Genomic DNA, 25350 nt, shown 5'->3' with positions numbered 1-25350 from the left:
TTGCCTTCTTCAGTTAACCACAAATTTACTGAGATTAGTCATTTATCCCTTTAATTTATACTTTTTACCTTTGTCCCAAAGTAAGCAGGTGTGTTTTCCCTTAAAATACCTCTCCAAACCAGTTTCCTATGTATTAGGAAGGTGATGGTTATGACCAATTCCTAAGACAGTGTATCAGTCACTTTTTCTATGTTGACAGTGGTTGTCTCAATTGTTTATTTCTCTTCCTAGAATTTAATCCACAAAACAAAATGGAAGAATTCTTAGCTGGTGTACTTTCTCTGCCTAAAATACATTATTTTGTTTGGTTTCCTGCACACAACCTCTAATGCAATACACACACATGCACGCATACACCCTGTAATTACGGTAATTGTTTATTAGCTGAAGATGAATGTTTGAAAAGCCTGCCTCTTTTTACATTGAGGGCACTTTCATCTGCAGCCAGCACTCAGCCTGTACATTTTAATTGTGATCTTACTCATTTTAGTGTTTTCTGGGCAATCTGCCGAGTTTGATTTTGTTTTATCGTTAAGGGCAGCCATTTTGCAGTGTTGAGAGAAGGCGCTTCACCCTCTAGTGGCGCTCGCTTCACCTTTCCCGCGGTGTGTTTAATGATTGGTATTTAAAGAGCTCTTGCTGAACACCAGTTCCCCATCCCTGGGGAAACCTATAACTCCTGTTGTTCTCCTTTCTAAGCAAATCAGGAAGAAAATAGATGTTTTGGGGAGTTAACTTTATTATATGAAGATAGTATACAAAATACATTCATAGTGACTAGAGAGATAGGACCAAATCATCTCTTATATATGCAGCATAATTGTTGGTTTGTATAAAAGTAACTTTAAAATTCCAGTTTCCTTAAATAGTTCTGCACAAAACACACACACACACACACACACATATATACATATAATGACTACCATGTCAGTCAAAGATGCGTTCATCCTTTAATCAACTAAAAGGGGCTGGCAAATACTTGTTTTATGCTTGACATTCTCACAGACTGGGGAACGAGGCAGAGCTAGAAGACCTAAGTAACATTTTCCAGGATTTGGACAAATACGTTACATGGGCTCAAACTGAGGTCTGAGCATCGTTTCTTCGACAGACTAGATCACTTCCATGTGGGTTGTCCCCTCCTGCCTGTGCCGCTGCACGTACATAACCTCCCAAACCCTGAAAGAAATGCTGCTTTCCTGTCGGTGCCAACCATTTTTGTCATGGTGACAAAGGATTCACTTAACACCGTCGTTGGTCAGCGCTTTAATTTTCAGTGCTGTTTCAGTGAACTTGTCTGCGGCAAGCGCCTTGCAACCACATACAGCACGCGCTACTGCAAGCTGCCATTCTCCTTCCTTTGTCAGGGCTCCAGACAGATGGGAACCTTTTTTGACAGATGGACTCGTAGGCTACAAACTGAAGTCTTTCAAGAAACTGAATTAACATATTACAAATTTTCTATCGGTAAGATGGTATTACTAAGGTTTCAGTGATTAAAAATGAGATTATTGAAATCAGGACATCATACATAGCTAAGGTTTTTCTTGGTTTTCGCTAATGGCTGGATCCTTAATCTGATTTGAAAAAACTAGAGAATTGATTGAGGTCTTCTTTTATCTTCCCTGTGTTTAACCTCCTCTTGGTTTCCGGGTTTACACTATCACCAGTTGTCACAGGTGCTTCTGTGCAGGTGATGTTTGGACTTGGCTCTCGGTGGAGAGGCCGGCCGGAGGCTCCTGCAGCAGAGCTGCCATCGGAGCAGCCACTGTCTCCCTGGGATGTGACGAATCTCCATCTCTTCATACAAAGAACCTTGAAACTGGACTGACACAGGAAGGACTCTTCCATTACTTATATTTCAGGTTCTAGAGTTGTTACATGAATCAAGGGAACCATATCTTCTGTACTGGAAGCAGCAATTCACCATTGCCCGTCCAGCTCTGACTGGCTCCAAACGTCCTGAATACTGAGCATCTCACAGAACCCTCCAGGAGACCAGGGCCCTCAGATCATTGAAGAGTAGGCACCCTGTGCACCCTGTTTCCTATTTCCAGCATCCTCAGACCAAGGCAAGGTCCAAAGCAGATGAAGAGAGGCTTTTCTCCTATTGATGGCTGGTTAATATCCTGAGTCCTGATTCTAGAAATTCTCCCAGATCACCTCTTTTTTCAAGGAGCATAAAGTGCTTAATAAACCTTGGTTAATGCTCTAACACATCTTCCCAGGAGGAAAACTGGACAGTGGAATCCCCGTTAAATTTCAAAACCAAAACCAAAACCATGATTGACTTCTATCCTTCGGGTCCCACTTGTTTCTGTGTTGGTTTGGTTGGTAGAGAGAGGGGCTTCCACTCTGCCTTGTCTTTTTCATTCCTTCTGTCCTAGTTTTGATACAGAGAAAGCCTCTACAAGGCTGCATTTTCATTCTTAGCTTCCTTTTATAACTAACTGTACAAAACAGGTTAATACAAAACACTGAGGTAAGTGTCTTGACTATACATTAATAAAATAGAATCTGACATTATTCTTTAAAATGGGGCCTTAAGCCCACCAGATAACCCTAACAGACCAGAGAAATTCCAGTTAGGTTACTATGAGCTATATGCTACATACCCTGAACTAATATGCCAACTTAGCCCAGGAAGTATTCAGTGTATCTTGTTAGAGGGGCCAGTAGTATGGGCTCAGCTCTTGAGTACCACCCTCAGTGCTAGAAATAAAAAATGTGCCATATACAGGAATGGACAAAGAACCAGTCCCTAGCTAATGTTACAAAATTTGCTTTCTAGTCCCCCAAAATGTCTGCTCTTTCCTTGCCTCCCAGAATCAGGAAAGACCCCCTCTTTCTGCAAACCCCAGGCTGGGCTCTCAAATAGGGCAGGTCAGGTCAGGGCTTTGGGAGCCACTGGAGTGGCCTTGTGGGAAGCCCTCGCCTACTCCTTCCATGGGGTCCCGCTCAAACTCCTTTCTCACTCCCTGCCCTCTGTTTCTCTCTTCATTTCTCCCTTCTCCCCCTTGCACATCATGTCTGCTGAAGGACCCCGGAGGCATTGCTTCGGCCAGGTTGGTTCCAGGGCCGCAGTGGCCGGCCGGCCGGCCTTCCTTGGTCAGTGTGTCTCCTGAGTCATCCATGCCCTCCGGCCTGGGGGGAAGGAGCAGGAACTCTCTGGGCTTAAACAGTTTTCTCTAACACACTGAGTAATGTGAGGGTGTAGCAGTAGTGGCCTTCACTTGTCACCGTTACTCCCTTTATCTGGGGTTATATTCTTGTTAGAAGAAAGCACTATTAAAAATCACTAAAAGCATGTGGCCCCTGTGGAAGTGTATATATGTATAATACTGGCAAAAGCTCGTTCTCTCGGGGTATAAATACACATGTGGTTGTGGAAGTCAGGCTGTGCATCACACTTTAGACAGGTGGGGTGGAGTACAGGACCACCGAGTTGTAGTCGGGGGGAGGAGAGCAGCACAAGACCTTGTCCAGCTCAGCGTCGTCAGAGGTAAATCTGCGTGTGCCTTTGCTGACGCGCCCGCAGCCTGCATTGCAGAAAGTAGGCCTGGTGAGGTCAGAAAGCCCCGACTCCTTACTCTTGCTGGTCACTCTCACGCTAAAGAAAAAAAGAAAACCATCAAATGTACAAATTCGGTTTCTTGAAATCACACTAAATTCTTCTCGTTCTTAATGTGGCATTTGCTCAGATTGCCCTAGAGTTGATGGCTGTTGAATCCCGTTTCAGACACCGGTCAGATGCTCTGTTCTGGAGGGCACACCACCTCTCTACTACCAGCTGTGTGTCACCAGGCAGAAGGATTCATTCCACTGGCTGTGGGTTGCAATGTGTGATGAGATCATGCAAAACTATAAGTCCAGCAGGACGGTAATTCCCAAGACTTGGGGATAGCTATATCCTCCACTCTTGGTTCCATTAGCTTCTGTGGTAGCCTGAAAAATGCTCCCCAAAATACTGATGCCAAATCCCTGGGATCTGTGAATAGTACCTTATATGGCAAGTGATGTGACTAAGCTGAGAATCTCCAGAGGAGGAGCTTATCCTGGATTAACTAGGTGGGCCCTAAATACAATCACCTGTATCCTTATAACAGAGGCAGAGGGAGATTTACAACCAGACAGGAGAGGAGGTGATGTGAAGGTGGAGGAGAGAAACTTGGCCACAAGCCAAAGACTGCCAGGGGGCCACCAGGAGCTGGGAGAGGCAAGGAATGAATTCTCCCCCAGAGCCTCCAACACCTTGATCTGCAAGAGAATAAATTTCTCATCTTAAAGCACCAGGTTGGTGGTAATTTGTTACAGTAGTCTCAAGAAACTAATAGAGCTTCATACAAAAAGATTAGCACAGTTTTCTCCCTGTCCCATTTGTGTTCTAGAAAACTGAGCTGTGGGACCATATATCACTGACAAGGCTCAATGGTGAAAAACTTGCTTCTGGGTTCTACATGTTACAACCAGCTTAAGCAGACACACAGGAAGAAAAGCTCTGCTTTCCTTTCATATTTGTTCAACTTTTTCTCTGACAGCTGGGATGAAGATGAAAGGACCTGTGCACTGCCACTTGGTTGGGTGGGCTCTGGACTAGCTCGTCAAGCGTTTGCTCTGTGTTCCGTATTTTTAGTCTCAGAGTAGAGGATGCAGGTAATGGTTTTCCTTCCTTTACAAAGCTCTAGCTAAACGGGGTTGCACATTTGCTACAGTGTTCCAAAGTAGGAAACAGACCATGGTACCCTACATTTCCCCCCACTCTCTGTCCGTGCCCTCCAATTTGTTGTCCTCTGAGGACACTGAGGGCACTCGGCTCTGGTACGTTACGGTGCTCCTGGGAAGAGCAAACAGACATGCAGGTGTTTGCCTGGACGTGCTCCTCTCCGAGGAAGTTGTGGTCAGTGAACTCGGCTGCCTACGTCACCCAGAGGCACTATTAGTCGCCCTCCTTTGATTTAGATCAGGACCAGCAAACACACCCGTTTGTTTGTGGGCTGGCCACCCGTTTGTTTTTGCTTTTATTTTAAATGACAGCTTTGTTGATATGTGATTGACATACTATTCAATTCACCTATATAAAGTGTGCAATGGTTTTTATATATTCACAGATGGCACAAACATAAGCACACTCAGTTTTAGAAGATTTTCATCATCCCTCCAAGCCCATAGAGACCCGTAGGTGTCTCCCGCCACCCACCCGCTGCAGCCCAGACAACCACTGAGCTACTTCCCATCTTCGTAGAGTTGCCTCTCCCGGGCATTTCATATGAATGGACTCATTCAATAGGTGGTATTTTATGACTGGCTTTTTTTACTTAACAATGTTTTGGGGGTTCATGTGTGTTATAGCATGTTAAAAATATATTTTATTGTTTGTGCTATTACAGTTGTCCCAATTTTTCCCTTTTTGTCCCCCTCCATCCGGCACCCCCCAGTACTTCACACTTTGTATTGTCAATGATACTCTGCTGTATGGATATGCTGCACTTCACTTATTCACTCGTGAATTGATGGACATCTGGGTGGTTTCTACTTGCGGTCATTATGAAAAACGCTGCCATGAACACTTGTGTACATAGCTTTCATTTATGCTGCATGTGGGATGGAATGGCTGGGTCACGGAGTGACTCTACTGAACATTTTGAGGAACCGCTTGACTGCTTTCTGCAGTGGCTGCACCATTTTACATTCCCCCCAGCACTGCACAAGGGGTCCAATTTCTCCACATCCTCTCCAAGAGACTTTTGATTCTAGCCATCCTAGTGGGGTGAAGTGCTATCTCATGCAGATTTGATTTGCATGTTCCTGATGACTACTGATGCTAAGCATCTTGTCATGTGCTCATTGGCCAGGGCCACCTGCCTGTTTTTGAAGTTTATTGGAATACAGCCACGCTTCCTTGCTGATATATTGTCAGGGCTGCTTTTACACTGTGGCCGGCAGAGTGGAGTCTTTGTTTACTCTCTGGACCTTGAGAAAGAGTCTGTTGACCCCTGACTTTGATAAAAGAGGCGCAAGTTCTGCCTGTGGGTGAGATGGGCAGGCACTGAAACCAGGAAAGGAGGGAATGCCTGACAGGCCCAGCCCTTCCCTGCCCGGCACTGTTCCCAGGTAGAGACTAGCAGAGTAGGTGAAGTGACCGAGGGCCAGTGGAGTACAAAGCAAGGGCTAAAGTAATTCTGAAAATACTTGTTGCTGGCCCCAGTATGTAAGGAGGAATGCCAGGATCAAACAGGAGGCAAGCCGTCCTTTGAAGGGTTGGATTCTCAGGATGGCCTGTTTTAGGATTGGGAAACAGCACTGTGACCCTTCTTATGCAAACGCCTCTGGTATAACAACAGGTGTGAATTCCCTCCCCGCCCCACAGCAAGTCTGATGTTTGCTCTGTTCACAGTTGGGCAGATCCGGCTACTTCCACCTGAGGCACTGTGTTTTATATGTTTGGACTGCCTTTCTTTACTGGAAATTTCTGCATATTTTCTCTTCTTCAACCACAGTTTTTCTTTCCAGAGCTTAGTGCTCATATGTCTGATTTTGTGTCCTCCTTCTTGCCCTTCTGAGGGAAAAAAATAAACTTTTCTGTAGTGCCTGAACCCTATGGTTCAGGAGGACAAGTGGCTCTCACATATCCCCATTAAACCATGTTCCCAGCATCTTTCTTCACACCCGCCCCCCCTGCAATCAACTGATCATAGGAAAGACACCCAGCTTCCTTACTCAGTCTTCAGTGAGACCTTGGGTTTGCTGTCAGTCCAGGTGAAGCGCTTCAGCAAAGGGGAGGCCAGCAGAGTGCTACCACCCACCTGGTAATCCTGGTGGGAAGAAGGACAGAGGTTATACTTCTTGCTTGACCCAGCGTGTCCACACCAGATCTGGGGGGGGGGGGGGGGATAGGAGGATGCACATCTAAAGTCATTCCAGGCTGTGTTCTCACCTTCTACAACCCCTGCCCGTTAAAACAAAGCATTGTCTCCATATTGGTAAATCTAAACTTTGTCAGTTGCAAGAAATGCCTATTCCCAGAGGCTTTGAGGCCCTTCTTCCTAATGGTGGAGAAAATAAATTAAAACAAAAAGGGAAACTGCAGGTAACAAAAGAGCATTTTTCATAGAAAACTTTTATGCAAATTACAAATATACAAGGTCTGTCTGGAAAAAGTCCAACCCTTGTTAATATGATGAATGGTTTGCATGACATTGATGGAACCTGGCAGCCAAGGAGAGTGGACTGGAATGCACATGTGTGAACAATGACGACTTCACTGTACTCGTCAGTGGGGGAGGTAGACGTTGTTGAGTGAGCATGTGTACTGTGTGGCCATTGCATTCAAAATGGGCGAGTAGAGCAATAAGTCCACATGAAATTTTGTGTTAAGCTTGAACATTCCTCCATGGAAACTATTTGGATGATTCAGAAGGCTGCAGCTATGGGCAGCTGGTGATTGACAGCTTCATCATGACAACATGCTCACTCATGCATCACGTCCTGTGCAGAGTTTTTTGGCAAAATGTCAAATCACCCAGGTGACTCAGCCCCCCCTATATCCCAGATTTGGTGCCCTGTGACTTTGTGCTTTTCCCAAAATTAAAATGACCTTTGAAAGGGAGGAGATTTCAGACTGTTGATGAGATTCAGGAAAATATGCCAAGGCAGTTGATGGTAATTGGGAGAACAGTGTGAGGTCCCAAGGTGCCTACTTTGAAGGGGACTGAGGTGTCATTGTCCCATGTACAATGTTTCTTGTATCCTCTTCAATAAGTGTTTCTGTTTATAGTATGTGGCTGGATACTTTCTGAACAGACTCGTATTAAAACTGATTATGGCAGATGAATATTGGCTATAAGAATGCTGTTATTTGGTGGCCATGATATGCAGAAATTCTGAGAAATTATAAAGACATGGCTTTTTTTTTTTTCTTGAAGATTCTGTAGAATTTTCAGGCCCTTCTTGGCCATGGTTTCCAACAATACTATTTTCTTGTTGGTTCATCTTTAGCATCGAGTTTATGCAGACTCATTAGTCAGTTAATACACCATTTCCAGTAAGTAGACTCCATACTTTTTCCTGCCACCCTTTGTACCTGTTGCTGGGCTGTGTTCATGTCCTTAATCATCAGTCAACAGGCCTAAGCCAGCACACAGCTGCTGTGGTTCCCACTGGATGAGGGTGGGGAGGGTGAGGCTGAGAGAAACCCTCCATGTTTGCTCAGTATTACTTCCCCGGACCTAAAACCTATGTACTAAGCAGCAAAACAAGATTTTCAGCCACTTTACCTTTGTATTCTGTGCTTATTTGTAGTGTTTTTTAAATGTTTAAATAATGTTTTCCTTTTTACTTGGTGTGTTTGAAGCAGTTCTGCTGGGTTTTTTGTTTGTTTGTTTGTTTGTTAATTGTTCAAGTACAGTTGCCTCCATCCCCCCCCGCCACTCCCCCCCACCCCAGCCGTCCCACTTCCCTCCCCTGTGTGTGTGTGTGTTTATGGTGACTGTGCTCTGTCTCCAGGCCACGCTGTGGTCATTTCCTGCCCACTCTAGCTGGTTTTCTAGGCCCTCTGTGGGACACGGTCATCACCAGCACTTCTCAAACTTTATGTGCGTGTGAGTCCCCGGGGACCCTGTGACAGCGCAGAGGCGGACTTGGGGAGTGTGGCTGGTCCTGAGAGCCAGCAGCTGCAGCCCACTCAGGGGCAGCAATGTGCTCCTGGAGATCACACTGTGGGGGTGAGGCTCTGTGATGCCACAGGGACACACTTGCCCAGCACTCCCTCTCCTCCCGTATCTCCTCAACCCCAGGCCCTGGAGCTTTGAAGAGACAAGCTGTTGAGCCCTTCCGTGTGGCAGACGACATGGATTGCTCCTCCCAGTGTCCGGCTGGCAACATGGCTGTTCAGCCTCTGGAACCTAAGTGGGAAGGAGCATAGGCCCAGATAGACTTCTCCCAGGGTCTCAGGTTATTCTTATGAGAAAGTTCTCATAAGGCCCGGCCACTCACATCACAGAGGCCTGGCCACTCACCATTTTGAGTGTTTCTGTTCCTCTGAAAGTAGGGTTCCATCGCTGGTAGCCAAGAAGCTTACAAACACACAATGAAGTTTCCTAAGGGACTAAATTATGACAAGGCAAAGACTTGGGTCCTGGGTGAATTCTGGGTCATCTTCAAATTATGGAATTACCTGCTTTCAAATGAGCTCTGTATAACTGTGTTGTTGTCAGTCCCCCTGAAACTGCCATTTCAGCCACCACTCACTACTGGCCCACACTGACTGAGAGCCACCAGACTACTGGAGTTTGTGTTTGGGTGGGGTCTGGCAAAAGGTTTTCAGGGTGCGTTGAGTAGGCTAATTCCATTACTTACATCAAGCATGGAGATGACTTGTGGTGAAAGTTCTTCAAATGTTTTGATTCTTTCCAGGCTTATGAAATTGAAAGCATTTACATATCTAATGAAGAAGCAGAAAGAACAATCAAGACAGGAAAATGCATCCAGCTCTGATTAGTCAGGAGACCATGGGCACCCCATCCCAGTAGAGATGAACCAAAATACCAGAAGGAATCACCTTATTCCCAAGACTGAAGTTCCCCTAGGGGTCCTGACACTTTCTCCCAGCGGTGGGGAGGCCTCTGGACCCTTGTGGAATCAGAAAATGGGAGGCCTAGAAGAGACCTGAGTTATTAGGCTAAACACCTCACAGTACAAAGGAGAGGAAATAATGCCCAGAGAAGTGATGTGACTTTATCATGTAGCTGCCTACTTCTAAGAGAACATGAGGGAATAAGTGAAATGAACTGTTAAGGTCAAACAGCTGCTTTAATGGCACAGTTGAGTACTAGAGCTAGTCTTGTGTATTCTGTTGTGTGTTACAGATTGGCAGAAATGGGTAATATTTGTATGATTTGCCCATAACTACCTCCTGGCCTTTTATTGGTGATCCGTTAGGGAGGACAGTCAGCTATCCACCATATGGCTACTCAGAAGACAAGTTTTCAGCCTGATTGATACCCTGTCACCATCTGCAAGGCCCAGTTTCTTAGGTGAGCTCTCTATTGGGCCTGAGGCTAAGCAACATACTGGAAGGGCCCAAATAACTTTGACACTCCCCTCCCCCATCTCTGACTCAATCAGACCCTACCAATTTATTTAATCCAAGCTAGTTTTCTCATCTTAAAAAAATAGATGACCTGTCTCAGCTTCTTGGGCTGGTTGTGAAATATGAGCAGTGCCACTGACCCATTCATTACACGTTATCACGAATCTAGGCTGGCCTCTGGGCTTCTAGGCTGTCAGTCTTCGCAGACTGCGCAGCTCTTCCCGGCAGTGCCGTCCCTGCTCCCCGGCCAAGTTTGGCCGAAGTGAGGGCAGAGTCCTAGGCTTTTGTCAACTGCAGATAAAGATGCTAGGAGGCCCACAGGACAGTCAAAGTCCTAAAAAGAGTCCTGATCGCATGGGAACAGGGAGGGATGTCAGAACACCCGGATTAGAAACTCTTCTGCCCCGTTCTAGGCACACACTTTTGGCAAGTTATTCTCCATGGAGCCTTAATGTCCCCAGCCGTATAACATGAATAAGAATATTTCCTCCATAGGATTATTTTGAGCATTAAAGGAGTTGCTATATGCAAAAAGCCTAGCTAGCCCAGGGCCCGTCCACACGCAGCATGTGTCTGTGTGACCATTGGTATACGGAATGTGCGTGATATACGTATAACCATTAGTACGGAGTGTCATACATGTGCAATCAATAGTGCTGATGTGCGATAACATGTATAATGATTAGTAACGTGACATGTGTAACTTAGTGCTAAATGTGTGATACACATGAAAAAAGTCGATGTCATTGAAAAATGATAGAGGAATTATTCTAGAGTAAGAGACTAAAGGAACTGAAGAAAACAAGGTGTAAAAGACATTTGGGGAAATCTGAATATCTAACAAGGTTAAAGTATTATCTGTTTCTTTGGTGTGGTTACACAGGAGAATGTCCTTCTTATAAGATGTATACCAAAGTAGTTAGGGGCAAAGTGTCGCAATGGCTTAAGCCTTCTTTGTATAAATATATTGCTATAGACATAGACAAAATAGGGCTGTTAACTATGGTTAAATTTAGGAGGTGCAATTTTTTTGTATGTGTTTGAAAATATTATAAAGTTGGGGGGAGAAAGAAATCTTACCTGACATTATCAGAATTTCCTGAATTAAGCCTTGGAGCTGAAATGTCTTCCTGGAGGAAGTCCTCAGGGAAGGCAGGAGTTGAGTATGTGAACCCACTATTTCCTGTGAGTATGGCATTTAGTGGGATATAGTCTTTACCATCCTAAAATACCAAAGATCAAGCTCTAAGTGCAGAAATTTCTACTTCAACTTGTTCCTGTGAAACACTGCGTCAGCTTCAGCGATGTCATTTTCACAGTCTTAGTTTGGTTTGGAAGGTAGTTCTGTGAAAGGTAACTGTGTGCCCGTGTGCACGCACACATCCACTTTTTTTTAACTGCTGACCACGGCTGTGGAAACACCCCCTTTACTTATACTCAAAGGCACCTGGCTGCTGGAATTCTAGGTAAGTTTGACTTTACCTGCTGTACATTTGCTTGAAGCAGATCGCCGAGTTTTTCCACAAGTTCTGCAAACCGCGGCCTTTCTCTGGGGTCTCTGTGCCAGCAGTCCAGCATGGTCTGATAGCTGTCGGGCGGGAGCACAGCAGAAAGGACTGTAAGGTCATGACACAGATTGCCCTCCATGTCATGTCAGCAAAGTGACAAGTGTCATGCGCATAAAGATTTTGCTTGGTACGTGACATCTGCCTGTGTCTGTAGCTTTGAGTACGCAGCACCAACACGTAAGTGGCTGTTTGGGTCCGGTCCTGCCGTAGTGGAAGATATGTCTACAAGGGCAGACTGATGAACCACCCTCCAGGGCCCATCCCTGACCCCGAGTTATCTGGAAAGGAAAAACCACTGTTCACTTGCAGTCAGGTCTGAAGTGTAGCACTTCTCCCCTCGCTGCCAAAAGCCAATGTCCGTACAGGTAAAGAGTTAACATAGACACAAGTATCAGTGGGTGCGTAGTTTGCCGCACTCAGTACATTCTTGGGCTGTAACAGAGGTTGACATGTGGCATTTCCAAGTCCTCACAGTTCCACTGTTGAGCTCAGCTGTGGAGACTGATGGGGAAGGCCCTGTGTACAGGACTCACACCACCTTGAATGTGAGCATTTCCCTGGGCTGTGTGCAAGGTTCTTGCATGTGGCTGATTTTCCCTCCAGCATTTCAAAGCTGCCATTATGAACTGGCTTCCTACCACTTAAGGCAAAATGTACAGGCTGGGCTTCTGGACCTGAAAATGTTCATCTTAATATTACAGAAGCTGAATCTTGTACCGAGGTTTCAATGTCAGCAGTTTGCTCTGTGATTATCCTCCTCTGACATCTAAGGAGTGAAGGTATTGGGCCCCTCTCTTGGTTGTGTCTGCAGGGAGTACAGATCACTACCTGCCCCTCTCGGCAAAACACACCACAGCAGTCTACACACACACTGGCTTAAGGATTTATTCTCTTTGGGCTCTTTGCTTTGCTCAACAGATGCTTATTGTAAGTAATCTCTTCTCTCAGTATATATCTGGACTAGAGAGGACTCTGACTGAGTAGGATCAAAATCTGAATGGGGAGACTTCTGGTAAGAAGGAGGTGTAGGTAAACAAGGCTTGCCTCCTCACACAACCACAGCAAAAATTACAACTAGACTACAAAACAAATTATCACCCAGAATAGTCAGAAAATCAAGCTGTATGGAAGACAATCAAGGAATTAAAGAAAACACTTTCATCCAGATGGGTAGAAGGGGTGGGGACACGGAGATGTATTGAGAGGCATGAAGATAGGGAGATGCAGAACAGGTGGTCCCCACTCCCCCATGTGGTAGATAAAAATCAGGAGGGATACCTCAGGAGCAAGGGATCCCAGCCCCACACCAGACCACCCAGCCCAGAGTTCCAGCACCAGGAATATAAGTCCCCATAATTTCTGGATGTAAAAACCAGGGGGGGTTCGGGTGGCAGAAGAAACTATGGGATTCCCAGGAGTCTCCTCTTAAAGGGCCTGCCATGGACTTTGGACTTAAGCAGGCTCACATCCTCTGGGCTCCAGCACCAGGGGAGCAGCTGGAAGGGCACCAGTGGCATACGGGGAAAAAGTGAAGTGTCTGACATCAAGGCAAGTTCTAGGGGACAGCCTCCTCTCAGACAAAACTCCAGAGGTCAGGCAGCAGCATTGTCCCCTTTCTGAGACCTCTGCCACACAGAGCCACAGAGAGGCAACACCATATCGGACACTACATCAACCTGATTATAACAGGTTGCTCCACCCTGGTGGTTACCTAAGGCTCCACCCCATCCAACGTACTGCTGTGCTTTTGCACAATAGGCCATGCAACTAAGACAGGGAGTCACAGCAGCTCTACCCAATACATGGAAACAAACACAGGGAGGCTGCCAAAATGAGGAGACAAAGAAATATGGCCCAAATGAAAGAACAGAACAAAATGCCAGAAAAAGAACTAAACAAAATGGAGATCAGTAATCAGATGCAGAGATCAAAACACTGGTTATTAGGATGTTCAAAGAACTCACTGGGTACTTCAACAGCATAAAAAAGACCCAGGCAGAAATGAAAGTTACACCAAGTGAAATAAAGAAAAATTTACAGGGAACCAGCAGTGGAGTGCATAAAGCCAAGAATTAAATCAATGATTTGGAACGTAAGGGGAAAAAAGCATTCAGTCAGAACAGCAAGAAGAAAAAAGAATCCAAACAAATAAGGATAGGTTAAGGAGCTTCTGGGACAACTTCAAATATACCAACATTGAAATCATAGGGATGCCGGAAGGAGAAGAGAAAGAGCAAGAAATTGAAAACTTATTTGAAAAAGTAATGAAAGAAAACTTTTCTAATTTGGTGAAGGAAATAGACATACAAATCCAGGAAGCACAGACAGTCCAAAACAAGATGGACCCAAAGAGGACACACCAAGACACATCATAATTAAAATGTCAAAGGTTAAAGATGAGAGAATCTTAAAAGCAGGGGGGAAAAAAAAGCAGATAGTTACCTACAAAGGAGTTCCCATAAAACTGTCAGCTGATTTCTCAAAAGAAACTTTGCAGGCAAGAAGGGACTGACAAGAAGTATTCAAAGTGATGAAAACGTACACTACTGTGTCCAGCAAAACTATTGTTTAGAATCAAAGGGCAGATAAAGTGCTTCCCAGACAAGGTAAAGTTAAAGGAGTTTATCATCACCAAGCCCTTATTATATGAAATGTTAAAGGGATTTATTTAAGAAAAAGAAGATCAAAGTGATGAACAATTAAAGTGGCAATAAATTCACAACTATCAACAACTGAATCTAAAAAACAAACTAAGAAAACAAGCAGAACAGAAACAGAATCCTAGATATGGAGATCATTTGGAAGGTTATTAGTTGGGAGGGGGAAGGGGAAGAATGGGGGAAAAGGTTCAGGGATTAAGAAGTACAAACTGTTAGGTACAGAATACACAGGAGGTGTTAAGAACAATATAAGAAATGGAGAAGCCCAATAACTTATATGCATGACCCATGGACATGAACTAAAGGGGGGAGACTGCTGGAGGGAATGGGGGGTACTGGGTGGAGGGGAGCAAAAGGGGAAAAATTGGGACAAACAGCATAATCAATAAAATATATTTTTATTTTTATTGTATTTTTACAAAATCTGAACAGGCTCAGAATTTGGAGCCAGGTGGGGACCCTATGGCCACGCTCCTTTCCCAGCCCAGGGCCTGGCACCCAAGCTGAAGGAGGTCAGATGGTTCTCAGGGAGGGGAGGGCACCGGAGGAAACCAGTGCCCTCTGTCCTCTGCCACTTCCCTGCTGCGTGCTTTCATGTTGTCTCCTAAGGATACCCCAGTTTGGTTTCAAAGCATATGAAATGGCTGGTAAAGACAGTAAGAATGTAGGAAGATTAAAACAGAGAAGAAGAGTATCAGGAGGAAGGTAAACTAGAGATTAAAAGGGTGGAACTACAGACAAAGTTAATATGCAAAGTGTATATCATGATTCCCAGGCAGCTGGCAAAAAGAAGGCACAATCAATTATTTGACGCACACGAGCCAGAGCTCGAAACAAATTAGTTAACTGAGAAGAAGGATGGCCATTTCCAGAACTGAAATCTGAAAGGAGGCCCTCCTAGATGCCCCTCGACATCATTGCTATCTAGGTAATGATTTTGTGGGAGCGTCTCGTACATTGTCTTTTAATGTTGCCCAAAGCCTTCATAGCAAAAAAAATACCATTCAGTAAAAACAATTCTGACAGCAAAACAGTGTGGTCCAGGTGGTGTGTCCTAAGGTTCTGAATTAACACAGGAATGAACTTCTAGGTGACCAGGGGAGTGGTGCACTATGTGGCCTTCAGGCATCCTCCCGGGCACTAGTCTTTACAGGAAGCTGTCCTCACGGTTTGGTATGGAGGTTCTGCTTTCTGACAAGTACCCAGCAAGCAGATGCCTGAAGCCTCTGATTGGGAACAGGAGCTCATGAAGATCACTTGTCTGAATCACAAATTCTCCTACTCTTCATGGAAGGTGACTCTAGTTCCCTCCCACCCCTGTTTCACCCTGTACCTATTCTGCCTAACTCCCAAGGGGTGTGGAATGGGCCAGCCAGTTCGGAGAGCTGTGAGGGGCCTTTGGTGAGTGTGATGTGAGGGCCAGCATTGCGACCACAGCAGTGGGACTCCGTTACAGACAGAGGAGACTGGGAATGAGGATGGGGCCTCTAACTCTGAGCCGTTGTCCTTGTTCTCCAGGAGACACAGGCCAGGGCTGCAGTCCCTAACAGTCCCTGACCAGCAGTGCCTCAGAGTGAAGGCTTAAGGCACTCACTCATTCAGGCCCCCTGAGCCAGCCTGCTCTGAACTAGCATACGACAGACAGTCTGCACAATCCTATGTGAGTCTCATTTTAAGGTAAGTTTACACATTTTACTAATGTTAAGATAGGTGCAAAAATGTATTTACCACAGAGGCAGGTGGTCACTAGGGAACTAAGTCAGATCCCTCACCCCAAGGTGCATGGGCTGTGGCAGAGGCTGGCCTGCTCCCACCTGCCCACATTCAAGCCTAACAGTCCAAGGCTCCTTTATCTTTAGCAATAAACATATTCTCAGAGGCCGCTGGAAGACCATGAACCATAGAAGTAGATGACCTATACAAGGAAGCCAAAGCAAGAAAGGTTTGAGCTGGAAAAACAAAAAGGGGCCCTGAGGCGGGAGAACTGAGAACAGGCCCCTGCTTATCTCCAGCCAGCACCATTTTACCCGGAGCAAGCCTCTGGGGCATGTGAGTTTGAGCAGGGTTCTTCCGGTTCCAGTGCTGAAACTAGCAAGACAGACCACCTACAGCTTCTTGGTTTCTGATTTCCAGTTTCCATCTCTTCTGACTAAAATTCAATCCAAATTATCTTAGCAAACATCGAAGGAAAAGGAAAAAAACATTAACCACGCTTATTTCCATATTGAAAGACATCTGATTAAACAGGTTCTGGGCAGAAAACCTACAACTGAGCATTAAACAGTTTTACATCACTGAGTAACCAAGTTTAATATAATAAAAGGACACCAGTTGCACCCAACCCAACAGTCCTTGCAACTAGCTGGGGGTGAGAAGCCTATGGGAAGAGCTTCCTGTCGGAGCTGTCACCCAAGCTCCCGAGTGCATACCACTTGAGGCCAACTTCAGGTCACGGAGTCCCAGTGCTCAGAGCTGTACTTCGTCCTCACCCCAGCGGCTTCCAAATGCTTGAGAATGGCTCAAGGTTTGAATTCCAGTCTTCTGAGCCAACATTTCAAAAAAGTTGCTTCTTACTTTCTATCATTTCTGAAATAAACCCCTAGAACTAAGAAACAATTCTTTCTAAAGGTTGTGTGGGGTACCATGGCTACCTGGGAGAGGTTTATGTGAAGACTCGAAGGTTTGGTAAAGTCCAGTGGAGCTTTTAGTCCAAAGTCGATATGACTCTGTAGCTCTACAGTTATTCCGGCCCGGGAGCTGGGTAAGAATTGGAAATGTACCCTGCAGGTATGTAGCATAGTTTTGTGGACTTTGGACTCAGACTGGGTTTGCTTAACTTACTAGTGATGTGGCAAATCACTTAGACGTTCCAGCTATGCTTTGGTCTTGTCATCTGTAAAATGGAGATAATAATAGTACCTACTTTATAGGGTTGTTATGAGCATTAGGAAAATTAACATATGTTAAAAGTGCTAAAAACAGTGCCTGACACTTCATAAGCACTAAGTAAGTATTAAGCATTGTTTAAGAATGACTACAATTATTAATATTACTATTAGTAATAAAGAACTCACTCGTGATTTCCACATTGTGTGAAAAGTAGAAGGAACTATTTAATTCAGAGCATGAGTGGACATATTAGAAAAACATCTCTTCTACGTCGTGTGGGCTGTATTCCTAATTTAACAGTCCTGGGATCTAGGGAGACCAGCCCAAGGGACTGGCTTCTCAATTTGTCTCCTCTACTACTTAGGTGATGGCAGACAAATCACCTCACTTCTCAGAGACTTAGTTTCATTACTTATCAAAGTCACATTATATATCTGCCTGCCTGCTCCTCGAGGTTGCCGGGAACTTCACGTGAAACGGTATGGAGGGAAACACTTAGAAAACCGAAAGTGTAAAGCAATCTCATTCTAAGCCAGATCCCTAGTGTTTGCCTCCCTCCATCAAGTAAAAGGAAACAAGTAATTAAAAACTCTCGAGAACCAAGATGGCGGCGTAGGTGGACACACTGCGCCTCCTCGCACAACCAGAACTGACAGAAAATCGGCAAGGAAGTCCAACACCAAGTAGATAAAAAAGAAACATACATCCAGACCGGTAGGAGGAGCGGAGAGGACTCTCGTGGCTGTGGCGGGACCAAGACTGGCGGAGTGTGGGACAAATGGCACAGGCAATCCGAGCACTAGCAGACCCTGCGGCCCCACATTTGCACAGATAAACCCAGAGGGCCGGACTCAGAGTGGCTGAGAACGGGGCAGGCAGAGCAGCGGGTAGCACCCCACGGCACCACATTCACCCACAGATAAACCGGATGAACGGCGGGGACTGAAGCAGACCGCACAACCCAGGGCTCCAGCATGGGGGAAATAAAGCCGCAAACCTCTGATTGAAAACGCGCGTGGGGGTTGGGGCGGCAGCAGGAGAGACTCCCAGCCTCACAGGAGAGGTCGTTGGAGAGACCCACAGGGGCCTGGAGTGTGCACAGGCCCACCCACTCGGGAACCAGCACCAGAGTGGCCCAGTTTGATTGTGGGTAGTGGAGTGAAAGATTGAAAGCCGGAGGAGAGTGAGGCAGGCGCCATTGCTCCCACTCGGCCCTTCCCCTACATATAGCGTCACAGCGCAGCAACCAGCTCAACCCCGCCCCGGTGAACACCTAAGGCTCCGCCCCTTAAAGTAACAGATGCTCCAAGACAAAAAAAAAAAAAAAAAGGCCCAAATGACAGAACACTTCAAAGCTCCAGAAAAAATACAACTAAGCGAGGAAGAGATAGCCAACCTATCGGATGCACAGTTCAAAGCACTGGTTATCAATATGCTCACAGACTTGGTTGAATCTATTCGAAAAACAGATGAAAAAATGAAGCCTATGCTAAGAGAAACAAAGGAAAATGTACAGGGAACCAATAGTGATGAGAAGGAAACTGGGACTCAAATCAATGGTGTGGACCAGAAGGAAGAAACAAACATCCAACCAAAAAAGAATGAAGAAACAAGAACTTGGAAAAATGAGGAGAGGCTTAGGAACCTCCAGGACACCTTGAAACGTTCCAACATCCGAATTATAGGGGTACCAGAAGGAGAAGAGGAAGAACAAAAAATTGAAAACTTATTTGAACAAATAATGAAGGAGAACTTCCCTAATCTGGCAAAGGAAATAGACTTCCGGGAAGTCCAGGAAGCTCAGAGAGTCCCAAAGAAGCTGGACCCAAGGAGGAACACACCAAGGCACATCATAATTACATTACCCAAGATGAAACGCAAGGACCTACATCCAAGATTACTGTATCCAGCAAAGCTATCATTTAGAATGGAAGGGAAGATAAAGTGCTTCTCAGATAAGGTCAAGTTAAAGAAGTTCATCATCACCAAGCCCTTATTATATGAAATGTTAGAGGGAGTTACCTAAGAAAAAGAAGATCAAAAATAGGAACAGTAAAAATGACAGCAAACTCACAGTTATTAACGGCCACACATAAAACAAAAATGAGAGCAAACTAGACAAACAACTAGAACATGAGGGTTGTCATTAAGGGAGTGGGAGGGGGAGGGGGGGGAAGGTACAGAGAATAAGTAGCATAGATGATAGGTGGAAAATAGACAGGGGGAGGGTAAAAATAGTGCAGGAAATGTAGAAGCCAAAGAACTTATAAGTATGACCCATGGACATGAACTATAGGGGGGGAATGTGGGAGGGAGGGGGGTGGGCAGGATGGAGTGGAGTGGGGGGGGAAATGGGACAACTGTAATAGCATAATCAATAAATATATTAAAAAAAAAAAAAAACCTCTCAATACATCCTGGCTGGTGTGGCTCAGTGGATTGAGTGCCAGCCTGAGAAGCAAGGGGTCGCTGGTTCGATTCCCAGTCAGGGCACATGCCTGGGTTGCAGGCCAGGTCCCCAGGAGAGGGGGCACAAGAGGAAACCACACACTGATGTTTCTCTCCCTCTCTTTTCCCCTCCCTTCCCCTCTAAAAATAAATCAATAAATAATCCTTTAAAAAAATTTCTGGATGCCTTCAACACTACCAACACTACAACCGTAATGCCGCCCAAGGGCTAATGTATCTGTCCCCAGCTCTAAGAAAGGGGCCTTGCCTCAAGCTCCCTGCGTATTCCTGATGAGACACCATCATGTAAGACTGATAGGAACAGGTCCACTCTGTCCCCTCTTTCCTCTCTGCACTGAGGCTGCTCACCTACCTCGGCCTTCACAGGCCTGAGTCCCATGTCCTCATCCTATACCTGACCTAGCCTTGTCTCCAGACATGAAGGAAAGAGACCTCGACCTTGCACTTTGGCCAAGCCCACACTTCCTTAGTTCTCTCTGACTCCTCCTCAAAGGCCATCCCAGGGCTTCTGACAGAACCCACTGTGTGGGTGGGGTGAAGAGGGCCGCCTGTCAGTTCAGGAAAAGTGGTGCCGCCCTGGGCAGGCCTATGTCCTTGTCAGCAGCTCAACAAAACTGCAAATGTCATCACATTCCTGCTCAGGACTCAAAGTGCAAAACATCCACAAAACTACAGAAAAAAAGAGCATCCCAGAGAGGCAAGCAAGCGCTGAACAATGGAGAAACCTTCACACAGAGCCCGGCATCTTCCTGAAGTCACAGGGCTGCACGGCAGGAAGCCACCACAAGAAGCTCCAGACAGCTGCCCAGCCGATTCCTAAACTGAGTTTAAAGCAGTCTTATTGTACAAGTAGCCTCTGGAGAGCATACCTACTAATTCCATGAGGAAATTCCCCTCTTCCTTTCCTATACCTCTTCCACTGTATTCCAACCAAACCCCCTCGCTGGTCTTTGGTGCAGACAGAGGACTGCTCTTGGTGGCTTCTAGCCCTTCATCCCTGTGGCTGCTTAGTGCATTTGGCTTCCACTTTGTGCACCAGGACAAGGTCTTACATTCAGTTCCTGAGTGGTCTGTTCGTTTTGCCTGGATTAGACCAGCACTGAGTTTCTGACTTCAGTTCCCAGCAGAGGTCTTGAAAAGTCATGCCCGTGATCAAGAGAAGAAACAGGTAAGGATGGAGCGAGGACAATGCACCTCACTTCTGGAAAATACTGCCCGCACAGCTGGACCTGATTGAGGCTAAAACTCAACACAACATCCCCTTTCTGAGGTGTCCTGCGGGGGACAAAAGCTGTCAGGGTGGGAATGGAGGAGACCAAGGGCTCACATTTCGGGAGTGGCGTATTCAGGAGCCCTCATCCTCATGCCCTCCTTCAGGCGACTGCAGAAGTCCTCATCCATTTGCACTCCCGGGTATGGAGACCCACCTGCACGAGACAAAGGGGACAGCACAGGGCACATTATGGCTTCAGACTACAAAAGACCATGAGGGGTAATTCAGTGTCTGTTTCCTCCCTTTAAAGTGACGGTTCAGTAATAAATTCCCAGTGATTGCAATGGATCTCCACACGCAGCGCAATTCATCCTGAAACTCAGCAAATCCTCACTAGTGACACACCTGTGGTTGGTTGGCCCCTGGTGCTGGGTGTCTGATGCCCCCGGGTCCTTCCTGTGGCTGCTCCCGTCTGTTTGGTCAGGAGAGAGGGTGTCATCTAAAGGGTCCCTTCCCCTTCCCCAGGAGGAAATCTAAAGAAATCCCATCTTGAGAGACTCATTTCCTGGGTTAATGGCCTTATTTTTAAAAGACCAACGGAGTTGGAATAAGTCACTTGTGGATTACTCACACCTCAGTGAGAATTATTTTAATTCACTACTTTCTTGTAAACTTGGGATCTAGGAAGCCTAGTTGCTATGATAGCCCTAAGGGAAAGTGGGGTCTTGAGCTCCAGGTGCAGGCTGAATATAGGGGTTGCCTGTGGACAGGCGTCTGTGGACCAGAGGGTCCCAGAGGGGTCCAGACTTTGCTTTTTGATGGTTTTACTGTTCAGGATGCCAGTGCAACCTTTCCTTTTAGGGATATTCTTGGCTAGAGGGAGTGGTGAACCAGGCCTCCTAGTCTGCTCTGTTTCAGACCTCGAACCTCATCTATCTCAGCGTTTGATTGTCTGTGCTTTCTAGTGAATGCTGCTGGTAGGAAGCAGCTGGGAGGCGTGCAGTGCTGGCACTGTGTCACTTCGGGGCCATTGTGGCCGCCAAGCTGCTTTCAAAGACTGGAAGCAACAGGTGCCTGTCATCGAAAGCAGGGGAATGATTTTCACACATTACAGGAAACCAGGGATGTTACTGGGTGATTTTTATTTGCTCTGAAAGGCAAATTTTTGGCAAAGTCCAAAAGACTCTTGGCTAGACCCCACATTTGGGAGGCTTCAGAGCAGCAGTGTGCCTGCAAGCAGATGTGGGTTCTGTGCACATCTCTGTGCTTGGGGCCTTGCACACGGTTGCCAGCCGCCCAGAGTGGATGTTGCCGGAAGCAGAACAAACACAAGCAGTGTGCCCATGTTTCCAACCCACACAAACCAGTGTCCGGGACCAGCTGAGTTAATGTGAGCGGCACTAGAAAGGCCTCCTGTTCCTAACACTGTCAGACCTGTGCTTGTCGGGGCCTTTTCCAGAAAATTCTGAGAAGAGGCATGATGCAGAGAACGGGGAGGGAAGGGCATTAGGATCTGGGTGCTTGAGGAGTTAGGAGAAGCAGGCAAAGGACAGAAAAAAGTAGCCAGACTGGATGAATGTGTGCCTGACTTCAGTTTTAATACTGTCTGACTTTGTGTTCGTGTAAAGCAGTGTTTTCTGCACGCGCCATTCCACATTGGGGATTCCGCATGGGCACAGGCCTCTGAGGGAATTCAGTTCTTTCAGATGCTGAGCTAAAGGTTCTTTCTAACCAGAGGACACTCAGCAGACATTGGGTTCGGGTCTATTTGATTTTTTTCCTTCCCCCAAATTTACCTAAGGAGAAGATTTCCCACAGCAGCACTCCATAAGACCACACGTCACTCTTGGTGCTGTAGATTTTGTCAAAGATGGATTCAGGAGCCATCCATTTCAGAGGAAGCCGAGTCTGGAAAAGGACAAGGGGGCCTTGAGCAGAAGAACATGCAAGCACAGCACATTCAACCCAAGTGCCCCTACGGTCACCTCCCAGATAACACTTGGCCCAGAAATCACTTCCTAGAGCAGCTACAGTCTCAAACACAGAGAAAACTCTTACAGCACGCAGTGCCACACTGAAACAGCGAGTCGTGCGCGATACCCACTCCTGTTCGGTGCGCCCTGCGTGCCCTGTGTGCCCTAACTCTGTGACTCTGCAGAAGCCATTTCCCCCGAAGTTGCACTCCACAGCAACCTGGGAAACAGTGCTCTGAATTAGAAGACATCATGAAAATCCATAAATTCTAGGAATTTTTCTTAGGAAGGAGGATTTTGAAAGGCATTCTCATGCAAAAATACAGAATTTTAAGTCATTGACCGGGGGTGGTGGGCAAAGACATTGGGAAGAAAGAAGGTGAAAGGCAGTATTTACGAGACCATGTGGCTGATTTTCAAGGGTGCAGACAAATTTTTGTTCTCTTCTAGGTAGCAGGAATCCCAGTGAGTTAGGCCTTGCCCCTTTAGATGGAGGGGAATTGACTGGAAGTACGGGACAACGGAGAGATAAAGAAAAATGCAAGTGGAGTGTCAGGGAGAGGCTGAAAGAGATACAGATGAACAGAAGAGACACACAGGTAGCTGCCATCTCCGCACATCAGGGCTCCCCAGGAAAGTATGTTGATTTTTTTTTCTTTTATAAAAAGAGACTGTGGAGCAGTGGTTCTCAAAGTAGAGTCTTGGGACCAACTGTGTCAGCAGCACCTAAAAATTTTTTAGAGAAGCAGATTCTCAGGTCCCACCCAAGACTTACTCAATTAGAAGTTCTGGGGTTGGGGCCCAGCAAAAATATAGTTTCGTAAGCCCCTCAGGTGACCTGTGTGCTCACTGAAGTCTGAGAAGCACTACTGTAGAGTAACCAGCAGAGCCCAGACACAGGCTTAAACTCTCAGGGTACAGGCGGGAGGAGAGAGGACACAGGAGGTCATTGACAAAAGTGAAACATAACACTATGTCCACAAACAAGCAGGGAAGAGAAGCCAGTGTGAGCCAGCAGGGGGATGCTCAGTGTGAAAGGCAGGGGCGGGGGCGGGGTGGGACACACAGCTTCCTCAACAGCCAGCTAATACCAGTGCCCTCCCCCACCCTTTCCTGAGATGTGTACACCTGCTGAATCAATCACCGGGGTTTGTTTGAGGGAAAGAGTCCAGGCTGTTCTTTCCAGTGGGTCCAAAAACTCCCACAGGAATCAAAGGGAGGAGCCCAGGGCCCTGCTAAACACTTCTCAGGTTAGCAAGCTCAGGCAGCACCGCCCAGAGGACAGGGACCAAGCAGGAGTCAGGGAGAACAGAACCAGAGACGGTGGTCTCTCTGGAACACAGCCCATCTGGACTGCTTGTCGCCCCAGAAAGCACACGATGGTTTTCAGGGACCACTGTCGAGGAAGTGTAAACATTTACCACTTTGGTCTGTGGTTTAAAAATGATAGGGTATAAAAGAGTCAAATAAACATCACGCTGACTTACATCTCCTTTTCTCACATAGTCGGGGTTCTTATAAATATCCCGGGCAAGGCCAAAATCACAAATCTTCACCACATTGTTCTCAGATAAAAGAATATTCCGTGCTGCCAGGTCCCGATGAATGCACTATAATAAAGCAGTTGCATAATCAATGCATTTCCTCAATCTAACTGACTAATTTCCTGCAGCTTCGCGGTGTCATTATTCTTATTTTGAGAGTCTGTGACATGACGGAAGCAACCCCTGGAGTCACCCACATGGAGTCACCATAAACATGGAGTCACCATAAACATGGAGGGCCTCTTTCCAAACAGTGGCCCCTGGAGACCCCGAAGTCAACGCGAGGCCTGAATCTGCTTTGCCACTGTTTAGCAGCACAGCATCCTGGTCAATGCAGTTGCACCCGAATTCTTCCAGTGAGCAAAACGTTCCCCCACCCTTTGAACCTAAGCTGCGGAAATCAGATAGTGATCCAGCTGCAGTGCCGGTCAGACTCACAGAGCCCCCTGGGGAAGTGGCGTGTGCTGAGACTCTGGCCAGTGTTGCAAAGACGCTGGAGGGCAATGTGGAGAACGGGGGCCAAGACTGTCCGGTGAGATTTTTCCCTGGAGTTAAGTTCTAGCCCTTGGTATCTAAGACTTAGTGTTCTCAAAATTCCTCACTCCTATCAGGATAAGTACAGGCATTTGTCCTGATGTTTACTTTACATTTAAGGACATAAGCATAAGCAAATACTAAGAGAAGCGGATTTATAGCAAACGTATGTTTGTCCATGTGAGTGTCCACGTGTCCAGGCCTGCCAGGAACAACAGTGAAGAGCAATGCTGACCTTTCTTGAAGATAAAAACTCCATGCCTCTAGCCACTTGGAAACTGTAAGAAATCAGGTCTTCCATAGTTATGGGCTGCTTGTAGAAATCATCGGAATCTGGAAAGCATTAAAACCGTAGCAGTCTGTAATGGTGCTTGCTATTCCGCCAAATCCCAGCTCATTGAAACAATGTTAGT

General features: G+C 46.3%; 1 protein-coding gene across 2 annotated transcripts in view; it reads right to left on the bottom strand.

The window, feature by feature from the left end:
• Nucleotides 1–719: 719 nt before the first annotated feature.
• Nucleotides 720–25350, bottom strand: part of FLT1 (fms related receptor tyrosine kinase 1) — a 189046-nt gene continuing 164415 nt past the window's right edge. For both annotated transcript variants that reach the window (XM_024580771.4, XM_045188069.3), the window contains exons 23-31: nucleotides 25173–25270; nucleotides 24347–24469; nucleotides 22683–22794; nucleotides 21001–21100; nucleotides 11570–11675; nucleotides 11168–11310; nucleotides 9355–9439; nucleotides 6718–6812; nucleotides 720–3610 (exon numbers count right to left, since the gene is read on the bottom strand). In XM_024580771.4, coding sequence (XP_024436539.2) covers nucleotides 3412–3610; nucleotides 6718–6812; nucleotides 9355–9439; nucleotides 11168–11310; nucleotides 11570–11675; nucleotides 21001–21100; nucleotides 22683–22794; nucleotides 24347–24469; nucleotides 25173–25270 — 1061 coding nt within the window. In that variant the 3' untranslated portion in view covers nucleotides 720–3411. The remainder of the gene's footprint in view (nucleotides 3611–6717; nucleotides 6813–9354; nucleotides 9440–11167; nucleotides 11311–11569; nucleotides 11676–21000; nucleotides 21101–22682; nucleotides 22795–24346; nucleotides 24470–25172; nucleotides 25271–25350) is intronic.

Source organism: Desmodus rotundus, chromosome 3 (genome assembly GCF_022682495.2).
Source record: "Desmodus rotundus isolate HL8 chromosome 3, HLdesRot8A.1, whole genome shotgun sequence".
Lineage (NCBI taxonomy): Eukaryota > Metazoa > Chordata > Mammalia > Chiroptera > Phyllostomidae > Desmodus > Desmodus rotundus.
This window is presented reverse-complemented; position numbering and strand designations above follow the sequence as displayed.